This window comes from Candida jiufengensis (genome assembly GCF_024610255.1).
Source record: "Candida jiufengensis strain CBS 10846 chromosome Unknown scaffold8, whole genome shotgun sequence".
NCBI classification, from domain to species: Eukaryota; Fungi; Ascomycota; class Pichiomycetes; order Serinales; family Debaryomycetaceae; genus Lodderomyces; species Lodderomyces jiufengensis.
The window spans coordinates 526878-540345 of record NW_026261555.1 but is presented as its reverse complement, the minus strand read 5'-3'; the positions used below and the strand labels follow the sequence as shown (position 1 = coordinate 540345).

General features: G+C 29.9%; 4 protein-coding genes across 4 annotated transcripts; 3 read left to right on the top strand and 1 right to left on the bottom strand. All coding sequences in view use genetic code 12, as the record gives it.

The window, feature by feature from the left end:
* Nucleotides 1-15: 15 nt before the first annotated feature.
* ILS1 (isoleucine--tRNA ligase) lies at nucleotides 16-3276 on the bottom strand (the record flags this gene model as incomplete). The annotated part of the gene is made up of 1 exon (XM_051766147.1): nucleotides 16-3276. One exon carries the CDS (start codon nucleotides 3274-3276, stop codon nucleotides 16-18), a length of 3261 nt encoding a protein of 1086 aa, XP_051622525.1.
* A 226-nt stretch (nucleotides 3277-3502) lies between these two features.
* On the top strand, nucleotides 3503-5005 carry KGF54_000535 (uncharacterized protein; the record flags this gene model as incomplete). Its single annotated transcript, XM_051766136.1, has 1 exon — nucleotides 3503-5005. The coding sequence occupies one exon, from the start codon at nucleotides 3503-3505 to the stop codon at nucleotides 5003-5005; it is 1503 nt and encodes a 500-aa protein (XP_051622524.1).
* A 200-nt stretch (nucleotides 5006-5205) lies between these two features.
* TSM1 (Tsm1p) lies at nucleotides 5206-9741 on the top strand (the record flags this gene model as incomplete). The annotated part of the gene is made up of 1 exon (XM_051766125.1): nucleotides 5206-9741. The coding sequence occupies one exon, from the start codon at nucleotides 5206-5208 to the stop codon at nucleotides 9739-9741; it is 4536 nt and encodes a 1511-aa protein (XP_051622523.1).
* Nucleotides 9742-10084: 343 nt separating this feature from the next.
* Nucleotides 10085-13177, top strand: KGF54_000533 (guanine nucleotide exchange factor; the record flags this gene model as incomplete). The annotated part of the gene is made up of 1 exon (XM_051766114.1): nucleotides 10085-13177. One exon carries the CDS (start codon nucleotides 10085-10087, stop codon nucleotides 13175-13177), a length of 3093 nt encoding a protein of 1030 aa, XP_051622522.1.
* Nucleotides 13178-13468: the final 291 nt, after the last annotated feature.

Below are 13468 nucleotides of genomic sequence, written 5' to 3'. Positions count from 1 at the left end.
ATTCACATTTTCTATTTAAATTCTTAATAATTGTAAATTAAAAACAGTATCATTAATAGTTTGCTCTTCATCAATTACTAATTCTTTAGATTCAGATTCAGAAATTGGTTCTAATGGATAAGTAGTGGTTTTCAAAATCAATTCATTATTTTGTTTCAAAATTTTTTCAAATTCAATTGTATCTTTTAATAATTTATATTTAACTTGAATATCATCAGTTGAATTTAATCCTGCTTTTTTCCTTAATCTTTGAATTCTATTTAAAATTTCTCTTGCCATTGCTTCACTTTCTAATTCTGGATGAATATTTGTATCTAATATAACTAAAAGATCTTGATGAGATCTAAATTCTTGACCTTCTGAAGTTTTTGATTCTGATAATCCTTTTAAAACTTGTAAATCTTCACTTACCAAATCAATTCCATCAACATTTATTTTACCACATTCAGAAAATTTTTTAACATCTTCTGATGATACATTAGGTAATGCGGCTTTAACTCTTTTAGCATCTTTCATTAATTTCTTACCTAATACTGACCAATCAGCAACACATGAGTATTCAACATTATATTTTGATTCATCATCAGTTATAATAATATCACGAATATTTAATTCATCACTTATATAATTTTTCAAACTTTCAACATCAGATCTAAATTTTGGATTTGAATTAATAATAACTAATTCTTGTAATGGATGTTTTAAACTTATCATTTTCTTTTCTCTAATATTTCTTGCTAAATCAATAACTTTTTGCATTCTACCAACTTTCACTTCGATTTCTTCATCAAAATATTCTTCTCTTACACTTGGATAACTTAAGAAATGTACTGATCTTAAATCTTTATGTTTTGGATTTACAACAATTTTGTTCAAATATTCTTCTTTAAATGATGGTTTGATTCTTTGATAGATATTATCAGCTAAGTATGGGGTGAAAGGAGCCATTGCTCTTGATAAGGTTAATAATGCTTCAGCTAACGTATTTAATGCCTTTTTGGTATCATCTTTATCATCACTGTCATAACCTTTTAATCTTCTTCTGTTGAATCTAATATACCAGTTTGTTAAATCATCAATTAATGCTAATAATCTTGGAACAACGGTATATAATCTATACCCAGTCATTTCTTCGTGAATAAATTTGATTAATGATTGGATTGAAGCTAATAACCATCTATCCATAATATTTGTTGATTTTAAGTCATGATCATATACAAATGTCTCACCATTGTTCTTTTTAAATAAGTCAACACTATCTTTGAAAAATTTATATGAATTATACCATGGTAATAAGACACTTGATACAATATCTTTAACACCATCTTCTTTGAATTTTAATGTTTCTGCCCTTAAAACTGGTGAGTTGATTAAATATAATCTTAATGCATCGGCACCATATTTGTTCAAAATTAAACTTGGATCTGGATAATTCTTCAAACGTTTTGACATTTTTTTACCATCAGCTGCTAAAACAATACCTGTTACAATAACATTTTGATATGGTGCAGTGTTGAATAAATGAGTTCCCAATACAGTTAAAGTATAAAACCAACCTCTTGTTTGATCTAAACCTTCAGCAATAAAATTTGCAGGAAAAGCATCCAAGAATTTTTGTTTATTTTCAAATGGATAATGTTTTGACGCATAAGGCATTGAACCTGACTCAAACCAACAATCAAAAACTTCTTCAATTCTTTTTAATTGACCTTTACCCTTTTTAGATGGAATAGTAATATCATCAATTGATTCACGATGTAAATCGGTAATATCATCACGTCCTGATAATTCTTTTAATTCATCAATTGAACCAATACAAACCATTTCTTCGTAGTCTTCACTTACCCAAATTGGGATAGGAGTACCCCAATATCTATTTCTTGAAATATTCCAATCTCTTGCATTAGCAATCCAATTTGAAAATCTTTTTTCTTTAACATTTGATGGAACCCAATTGGTTTTTTCAACGTTTTTTAACATATCTGGAATGATTTCTCCAATTCTTACAAACCATGCAGGTACAGTTCTATACATTAATGGAGTATCTGATCTCCAACAAAATGGATAATTATGTTTAGCTTGTGTATTCACCAAGATTCTACCATCTTCAACTAATTTTTTAATAATAACTTTATCAGCATCTTTAAAATACATTCCAGCGACTAATGTGGCTACATCTCTCATTCTACCAGCATCATCAACAATATCTGGTGGAGTTCTTTTTTCATTAATAACACCTGCTGCAGTAGCACAGTTGAAATCCTCTTCACCATATGATGGAGATTGATGAACAATACCAGTACCTGAATCATTTGTAACATAAGAACCAGGAATAACTTTAAAACCGTGATCTTTGAAAGTGTCATAAAAATAATCGAATAAAGGAACATATTTTAATCCAACTAAATCTTTACCTTTTATTTTTTCAACAACTTTGTATTTAGCATCTTTTGGCTTTTTGTATAAAGCTCCAATTAATGATTCTAATAAAATATAATTTTTTTGAGCTTTTTCATCAAAAATTTTGACATATTCATAATCTGGATTTACTGCTAATGCAATATTCGCTGGTAATGTCCAAGGAGTGGTAGTCCATGCGACTAAAACAGTATTTTCATCATCCACCAATGGAAATGCAATTGTAATGGCTGGATCAACAACATCTTTATAATTTTGTTGAGCTTCAAAATTCGATAATGGTGTAGTACATGCAGTTGAATAAGGCATAACTCTTAAACCTCTATAAACTGAATCTTTATCAAATAATTGTTTGAAAGCCCACCATACAGATTCCATAAATTCTGGATATAAAGTTTTATAATCATTATCCATATCAATCCATCTACCTAATCTTGTAATAGTTTTTCTCCATTCATCGGCATATCTCATAACAATTGATCTACATTCTGCATTATATTTATCAATACCCATTGCATATACATCTTCTTTTGAGGTAATACCTAATTTTTTATCAATTTCATGTTCAACTGGTAAACCATGAGTATCCCAACCAAATCTTCTTTCTACATGAAATCCATTCATTGTTGCATAACGTGGAATAATATCTTTTACGGTTGATGTTAAAATATGACCATAATGTGGAGTACCTGTGGCAAATGGGGGACCGTCAAAAAATGCAAATGGTGGCAATCCTTCAGTTAATTCTAAAGTTCTTTGAAATGCATCAACTTCTTCCCATTGTTTTATAACTTGTTCTTCTTCCTTTGGAAAACTAAATGATCCTTGAGGAACATTATTTGCTACTTGTTCTGTCATAGTCTATAAATTCTATTGTATGACCAGTGAATTGAATAAGTAGTTGGTGGTGAAAGTAAGTTTATGATGATTAGTATTAATAATAAATTGGTTGTAAAAAAGTGACTAATTTTTCAATTGACTCTCTGGTGAAACAAAAATTTTTTTTACAACCAAAACATACAATAAATTTCACACGACCATAATAACTTTACTTTTACAATAATCGTCATTCATAAATGTTTATATGACAATAACTTTAAAGCTATTTCAGCTGTCTATTAACAAATTATTTCCATCATCAGCAAAATGTTTACCTAAAAATATTGCAATAGCATTGTCAGGAGGACCAGATTCTATGCTACTAGCATGGCTATTCACTAAATATAAAAATTCATTATCTCAGTCCAGAGATCTTAATATACACGCTATAACAATTGATCATGATTATCGGCCGGAATCTGCATCAGAAGCGTTAAGCTTAACCAAGTGTATGAATCGGTGGGGTATTAATCATATAATCAAGAAAATCGATTATGAAGTTGATGATCCAAAGACTATTACTAATTTTGAGGAAGTTGCAAGAACTAAAAGATATGACTTAATGAACCAAATTTGTAATGAGTTGGATATACCAGTATTATTCTTGGGACATCATAGAGATGATCAACTAGAAACTTTTGTTCAAAGATTACAAGGTAATTCTTCAATATTTGGATTAGCTGGCACTAGAATGACTGCAATTATGCCCTTAGCAAGAGATTTAACACCGCTTGAATTACTGAAGTATAAAAAAGTTAGACTAATGAGACCATTATTGGGGTTTGATAAAGGAGATATATTGGAGACTTGTCAAGAAAATCAAATTCCTGTTATAATAGATCCAACCAATTTAGACATAAACTTAACAAAGAGAAACTATTTAAGAAATTTATTTGGAGAGATTCTACCTAACAAGTGCAATGAGTTTAAAGTGAAAAATGGTAACACAACATCATTTCCATATGAGTCGATCATGAAAAAAGAGTTAATTAATACTCAACAAGTGTGTATCAATTTAGTTGACTCTTTGGAGGAAAAAGCTCACAATTTATATCTATGGCTTGTGGGGGCGAACTTGTTTCATGAATATCCAAGTTTTAGTAGATTGTTAATCGAATTACCAAAGAAATGCTTTGAAGGATCCAATAAATTTATCACTAGCAGGTTTTTATATCAAAAGTTATACCCTTACTCAACTTTGAAACATTACCACTGGGCGTATACCAAGTTGGAGAGACAGCTAATTCCTAAAATCGACCATTGGTTAAGAAGTAATCCCACAAATGCTTTCAAATGCACCATGATGAATTTAAAATTTGAAGTATCAACCAAGAATTCATCAATAGTCATGGATATTAATAAAACTCCTTTAACACGACTGGAATTAATAAAAGTTGAAAGAGTTGTACAAATAACCAATGGTTGGTCAGAATGGATTTTATTTGATAAAAGATTTTGGCTACGTTTCAAATTGAAAAAGAAGAATCATACAACTATCAAGATTATACCATACTTTCATAAGCTGCATCATTCTATGATTGACAAAAGTCTAAGCGAGCAATTTGAATTTGATGGCAGATTAAATTCATTACCAGTAATTATAAATAATGATAAAATAATAGCATTACCAACATCAAATTCACACATTGATGATATAGATTGTGAATGGCAATTGAAGTACAATAAATTTGATTATAATAAAAAATAGATTTATACATGTATATAGTGAATAGAGGCATATATCTTTTTAAGAAATCAAAATGCGTTTTATTTTTCATTCGGTATATGTTTTTATTATATGCAGTCTCGTATTTGAAACTGAAAAAAACAAACAAATATAAAATAACATTTAAAGTACTAAAGTAGTTCAAACAACTCCAAAATCAATCACTAAAGAAGGTAGCAAACATGCCCTCTACAACCTTAAATGAATCAGTTCCTGAAATTGGAACTCCAAGGCTAACGGGAGGGCTACTGCATTTAACACCAAGACCAAGATTAATGGGTAAAGCATCAAATAGTCCAAATCTATTAAAACAATCAATGTTCAAAATTGGCCATCAAAAAATTAATATAGATGTAGATTTATCAGCGAATACTATAGATGGAGTTACGGAAATTACGGTCTTACCGTTTTTAAATAAATTGAAGATCATTAAGTTGGATTGTCGTGAAATGAAAATTAAAAACTTGTATATAAATGGAACAAGAAACTTGAATTATATATATGATGACATGTTATATATGAATGATCCTAGTATGTTTGGAGACAATTTAGTAGAAGATGAAATAAATGTTTTTGATTTATACTCAGATAAATATCATATTCATCAACACCATTTCATTAAACAGAAACTAAACTACATATTTGGGGAGAAATATTATAATGAAGATGAAGAATTAAATGAAATACGTAATACTCAAGAATTAAAAATTCTATTGCCAGATAATATGAAATTTGAATTGACTGATATTAACTCAATAACTACCCCGTCAGGAAGTCAACCAAGCACAATGACACCAACTCATTTAAAATCAAAAAATACATTAAGTGAAGTTTACACACCAATACAAATCAAGATTGAATATGTGCTAAAGAATCCCAAAAATGGTTTGAATTTTGTTACAAATGATGACATAAATAAAAGATCATGGCATGCATATACTACAAATTCAGATTATAATGTCTCTACATCTTCCTGGGTTCCATGTATAGATAATTTAAACAGTCGATCAACTTGGACAATTGAAGTTAGTGTGCCGAGAACTCTAAACGATATAGGACATCCAAGACTTATAGGATCAAAAGAGGCTTTGAGATATCACCAAGAAAGAAATAGAAGAAATGAAAATAATGATGATGATGATATTGAAGATACTGATGATAATCCAGACTTAGTTGTATGTGCAGCAGATATAAATAATGTAAAAGAAACTCCACATCAGATTGATTTATCTAAGAAAGTTGTATCTTGGTCAATCTTTAATTCAGTATCTGCTCATCATGTAGGTTGGGCTGTCGGTTTTTTCGATAGTTTTGTTTTAGCTGATCATTCAGCATCTGAAAATAATGATTTTGATGATATTAATGATAATGATAATAATGATTTTAATGAAAAAGAGAGTACAAGCTCTCCAATAACCATATATGCACTACCTGAAGATATGGAATTAGCGAAAAATACATGTATAATAGCAAATAAAGCATTGGATTATTTCCTGAATGAATTTGGTTCATTTCCTTTTAGTTCTTATAGTTTTGCATTTGTCAAATTTTCACCAGTGGATAGTAATAGTTATGCTGGTTTGTCCATAATGTCCTCATCATTACTTTATCCAGCCGATTTAATTGAACCAATGTTTACCACAACTGATGTATTATTAAAAAGTATTGCTAGCCAATGGTCAGGTGTTAATATCGTTCCTCATAGTTTTGAAGACATGTGGTGTACTACAGGTATAGCAGGATATATGGCTATTTCATTTATTGAAAAGTTAATGGGAACTAATGAATATCGATATAAAATTAAGAAATTAACGAATAAAATAATTCTGGAAGATGTCAATAAGCGACCGATTGCAAGACCATTTTTAAAATACCCAGTCTCAGAAACCGACTTGGAGTTCATGAAATTAAAATCACCAATAGTGTTTTTCATACTAGATAATAGAATGACTAAAACTGACAAATCATTTGGATTATCAAGAGTCATCCCAAAATTATTTTTACAAGCAATGTCTGGAGATTTACCAAATGGTACATTAAGTACTGATCATTTACAGTACGTATGTGAAAAAGTAAATAGAAATAAATTGGAAAGTTTTTTCAAACAATGGGTTTTTGGTGCTGGTACACCAAGCTTTAAAGTAAGTCAGAGATTTAATAAGAAAAAGGGTATGATAGAAATGATTATACGGCAAGTACAACATCATGAGAATAAACAAGTTCCTTTGACTACATCAAATTTTATTGATGATGCATTGTGTTATATGAATAAAGAACCTTCAACTATTAAGCAAAATGTTTTCACGGGCCCAATGACAATTAGAGTTCATGAATCTGATGGTACTCCATATGAACATATAATTCATATAAAAGAAATGAAGACAACAATAGATATACAATTGTCCAAAAAAATTCGTAAAATTAAAAAGAAAGATGAAGGAGTTGATCCAGGTATAAATTTCAATCAATTTGGAGATATACTTACTACAGACGATGAAAAACAAAAATGGAATTTTCAGGATTGGAATAAAAGAGACGAGGAATCATTAGCGAGTGAACCGTTTGAATGGATAAGAGCTGATGTTGATTTTGAATGGATTGCTAAAATAGATATTTTGCAACCAGACTTTATGTTTGGATCTCAACTTATTTTTGATAGAGATGTTGAAGCTCAATGTGATGCAATTAGATATTTTGGTGAGATTGAGAAACCCTCAATTGTATATTGTACAGCTTTGGTCCGAACAATTTTGGATGAAAGATACTTTTATGGTGTAAGAATAGCAGCAGCTGAAGCATTAGCAACTAGTTCAAATGGTCCCAATGATTTCATTGGTGTTAAATATTTAATTAAAGCTTATAGGGAATTATTTTGTTTTCCTGATAGTACAATTCCAAAATCAAATGACTTTAATGATTTCAGATCTTACCTTATTCAAAGAGAGGTTCCTATTATATTAAGTAAAATTACAGATCAAGATGGTAGAGTTCCAGCTGATATTCAAAACTTATTGTTTAACTTGGTAAAATATAACGATAATTCAATGAATGATTATCAAGATTCCTTATACATGAAAGATTTGATAATAGCATTAACGACAAGTGCCATAAGTGGATGGCGTAAAGATTTACCTGAAAGCAACAATGCTGAATTTGCAGAAAAAGTAAATGACGAAATTGTGAGATTGCAAAAATTAGATGAATGGAGACCATCTCATCAAAAAATACTACAAATCACTTGTGTTGAGTCAAGAGTTAGAATGGCATTAGCTGGGGCTTTAAAACTTTCATTGGAAGCTTTATTGATGAATACTTTAGATAGTCACCCGATGGATAGTAGAGTTGATTCATTCAAAGGATTATTAGTATTAAGTGGATTCAAAAATCAAGAAATACTAGAATATTTTTTAAAAGTAAGTCTTTTGAATTTCTACCGACCATTATATACCAGAAAATTAATTGAAGCTTTCATTGAATCCATATGTTTAATTGCTATCAACGGAAGTTATGTGCCATTAGAAGATCAAGAGGAAGAGAGTAACCCCAATTCGAGTAGTTCAACAGACAATACAAGAATGATCATAATTGATGAAGGTTCAAATTCAGACATGAAATCAAAGCATGATACATATGCAAGAGCAACAATAAAAGGTTCAATAGATATATTAAGAAGAGACTTATACTCAAATGAAAGTTTAAAAAATGTAATTTGGGAAATGATACATTCTTCATTATTGGGAAATTATGTCAAGAGAAACCTATTTTTAATTTCAGAAATAGTATATCAAGAGCAAGATTCATTAATTGTCAAACTACCAGTCCCAAGTTTACCAATACAAGAATTTAAAAAGAAAGTTGTAGCTAAAAATTTAGGTAATGGACAAATTCTTTTGAAAAGAGAAGGTAGATTTAAAATTCAGCTATTATCAAGAAAATCATCGACTGCATTATTTCACAAGAAGACCAATAAAATTGAAGAAATTAGTCATTATCGTACTCCGCCTACAGGCTCAAGCTCTACTGCATCAACTAGTAAAAGACCATCACTTAAAATTTCATTAAAATCATCACAAGAAACTACTCCTAAACTTAAAAAAGAAAGAAGAAAATCGGAACCTGAAATTATTGAACTTTCTGAAGATGAATTAATTTCTCCAAACGTTCCATCATTTTCATCTAGATTAGTTAGAACCAATGGAGGCATGGTAACAATCAAATTACCATCTTTTAGGTCATCAACATCTTCATTAGTCAGATTAGACCCAATTGATAAAGGAAAAATCAAAATTAAATTCACCAATAAAAATCTTTTTTGTAATGCAACGAGGGTAACTACTTCAAAACCTTCAACGTTTTCATCATTGGTTACGATTGATCCATATAATACGGCACTAGTCACTATCAAATTGACAAAGAAGGTAAAAGAAGATGTTGAACCAGAATTTGTAAAACAAGGAGATGAAAAAGTAGACCAAGAAGATGTTGTGGAACCAGGAGCTGAAACTCGAGAACAAACTGAACCACTAATACATGTGAAAAAGAAATCTGAATCACTGGAAGATATAAAACAAGAGCAGGAAGAACAAGATCAAGAAGAATTGGAGAATGAGGAAAAAGAAGATGAAATCAAAGAAAACGAAGAACAAATGGATAAACAAATGGAAGATGAACCAATGGAAGACGAACAACAGCAGAGTATAAAACAGGAAACTACTTAGCATTTAAATATCATGACCTGTATTAATAATTTTATAATAATATAATAAATTGTAGTTAATAAATTTAATATCTTAATATACATACTTAAAGCTGTAATATTAAAATTTAATAATTACTTAAAATTTTCTTAAATTTGTTCTACGAAACAAACACAAAATTTAGCAGCACAAAATTAAATCTAATTTATAAGTAGATCTAATAATAAGTTAAAAAACTATCATTTACAAGATACGACAACCATCATATTCATTGTAACTAGCGTCATTCATCAATCTCATAAACTATTCACCAATTTTCTTTACCAAAATTTAGCATTGTCTGGGCATATAAATCAAATTTACCATGTCATTTAATAGTCTTGCATTTAATGTCTCGAAATCAACTCCAACTACTTCCACAAATAATACAAACACAACATCAATAAAGGCATCAAATTCCAGTTCAAGTAAAGATTTGAATTCCAACAACAAATCAAAATTTTCATCAACCAATCTTGAAGCATTAGCAAGTTCCGAAGATATAAAATCAGATTCCCCAGATTTGAACTCGAAATCAAAGAATGCTGGTGCCACAAATCAATTGAACTTACTGAATTCACCATCCAAATCAACGCCATTGTCACTAGAAACTAACTCTAAAACTAATTCATCTGAAATTAATGTCAATCATTCTAATACGGCATCAATCAAATCACATCCATCAAGTTCAAAACTCGGATTTAGCCCTACAGTAGTTGCACCACCTGTAGTTACAATTGCTCAAAATAATAACGAAGACAAATCTAACACAATTAAATCAACAAACACTACAAGTTCAAAAAAGTCAGATTTGAAAGGATTATTTGATAAGTATGATTTGAAAGGAGGAGCAAATGAAAGTGGATCAGAAACAAATGACAAATCCAGAACCAGTACAAATAAAGCAGAGAAAGAAGTGATAGAAAACGAAAAATACGAAATTGAACATGAGCAAAAACTTGAAAAAATGCAGCTGGATGATGAATATCTAGAAGATGATTTAGATAAAGAGAATAAAGAAAAAATGATAGAAATTAAAAGAGAAGAACCACTCATTAAACAAGAAGATGTACTAGAATCAAAAGGTCCTAAACTAACTGCTGTGAAAATTGATCAATCTGCTCATTTGAATATGATTGCACAAGTTTATAATCCACCGCAAGATGAATTAATTACTAATGATGAAACTAAGCCAGCAGAAAAAACCAAAAACAATACTTTGACCGAAAATAATGGTAAAATCCAGGAAGAAAATCAATCAAAAATTATTGGTGAAGAGAGGAGTACTGTTGATAAATCATCAAGTGACGAGGATGAGTCAAATGCATCAGATAAACTTACATTAGAGAAAAAGAAAGTTCAAGATAATCCTAAAACAGAAAATTTGGAGAGCAACATAGAAGTTGAAGACATACTTAACAAACAAGTTGATTTGAAATATCCTATTACAGATGGTTCAAATAAAAATGGGGAAGTTTCTGAAATTATAGCGGACAGTAAGGTTGATCAAAAAAAACTTACCATACCGTCGGATTCAAATACAGTTGAGGATGACACGAAGCAGCATAAGGACCTAAATACCCAAAAACCAGGAGAAGAGGATAAAGCTGAATCCATCAAAAGTCTTCCGAATCAAGCTGCTTCAATCAAAAGTAATATATCAATTTCTTCACTGCCCGTTAGCTCAAAAGAATCCAAGAATGAATTGGTTGATATTGCTGGGAATGAAATCGAACATAAAGGAATTGAAGATATAGAAATTAAAAATGAAGGACCATTAACAAGTGAAGCAAGACCTGAAACTAAAAGTCTAGTAGGTAAAACACCATTAAATATTAAATACAAAGTTAACCCAACGGAACAACATCAACAATCTCATAAAGCGTTTGATTTCCAAAACTTTTTAGTACAATTAAGAAAAAAGCCAGCAGATCCAATAGTCAGATACTTAAGATCATTTCTTGGGTCATATATAAAACAAGTACATTCATTTTCAGCTGATCAAAGAATATCAATAATTATGGATTTTAAAAGTTTCATCAATGAAAAGTTCAAATTGTATGAACCTTTTGCATCAATGGATAATCTTGATTTAGAAAATTCTAGAGAAGGTTTGGAAAAGTTAATAATGAATAGATTATATGATTTATGTTTCCCACCTGAAGTTTTCAAACATACAAATTATACATTACAAATACCGCAATCTTATCAAAATGATTTGAAGAAAGATAGAGAGTTTTCAACACAATTAGAAAAATACAGTTGGATTAATGGATCCCATTTTGATATCGATATGACTCAAATAAGTCATGTAAGCATTAAAGATGGTCAAGATTTTTTTGATTATGCGATTTTGGAATTAAATAAAATTAATAATTATAGAGCTCCAAGAGATAAAATAATTTGCATTTTGAATTCATGTAAAATTATATTCAGCTATTTGAAACTAAGTAAAAAAGAAACAAATGCTGATTCATTCATTCCACTTCTCATACTAGTCATATTGAAATCCAAAACCAATCATTTAATAAGCAACATTCATTATATTGAAAATTATAGAGGAGAAGAATGGTTATCACATGGTGAAACAAGTTATTACCTTTCATCAATTCAAGGCGCTATTAGTTTTATACAAAATTTAAGTAAAGAAGATCTTACAATAAAAGATGAAGAATTTGATGCTCATATGGAAGCTTGGGAAGCTGAACAAAAACAAAGAGAAAAGCAAGAAAGAGAAGAATTAGAGAGATTACAACAAATAGAAATAAAACGTCAAGAATTAATTAAACAACAACAGCAGCAACAACAACAGCAGCAGCAGCAGCAGCAGCAGCAGCAACAACAACAACAACAGAGGAATAGTCGACCACCAACTCCTAAACGTCGATTATCACAACCACAGCCAAGACACATTACAAATCAAAGATCAATGGAAAATATTCAACCTACAAGTCAAAACCTTGGAATATCACCATCAAATGTTTTATTCTCAAGTGCAGAAATGTTTACAAAGTCAATATCAAATTTCTTGTCACCACTGCCACAATCAAATAACGAACAAAATGATCCAAACCTAGATTATATCTCATCAAATTTACCACAAAGTCCAATAAATTCTCCTCCACCACCTGCATTACCACCAAGAACTTCTCAACAAAGTATTCCACAACTAGAAAGAGGTAACAATGAATCATTAATTGATTTAGAATCTAATACTACAACTACACTAAATAGTAGATATCAACCAGAACCACCAGCTGAAGACGAAATTAATTCAGAACAAATGAAAAATGCTTATGATATATTAAAAGAAGTTTTCCCTACTTTAGATACAAATATACTAAAAGATGTTATTTTTATTAATAAGGGAGATGTTGATGTTTGTATTGATGCTTGCTTACCATTAGTTGATGGATAATTTACTAAAAATAGATTTATATAATATTTGGTAATACACTTTGCATTCAGTTGCCCAATCATCTCAAACATCATATTTTGTAGATTGTAATCGCCATAATAAGAAAATTTTGACATCTCGTAATTTTGCGTATTTTCAGATCTGGTTAATGCCGTCGAAATTCGTATTAATGTTGTATATATCGAATGTATAAATCCGAGGCTACTGTATAATCCCAAGGAAAGGGTTTTCATTTCCTAAAATTGATATCAAATGAAATTTGTGTCACAATTATCTTCATGGATTTTTACT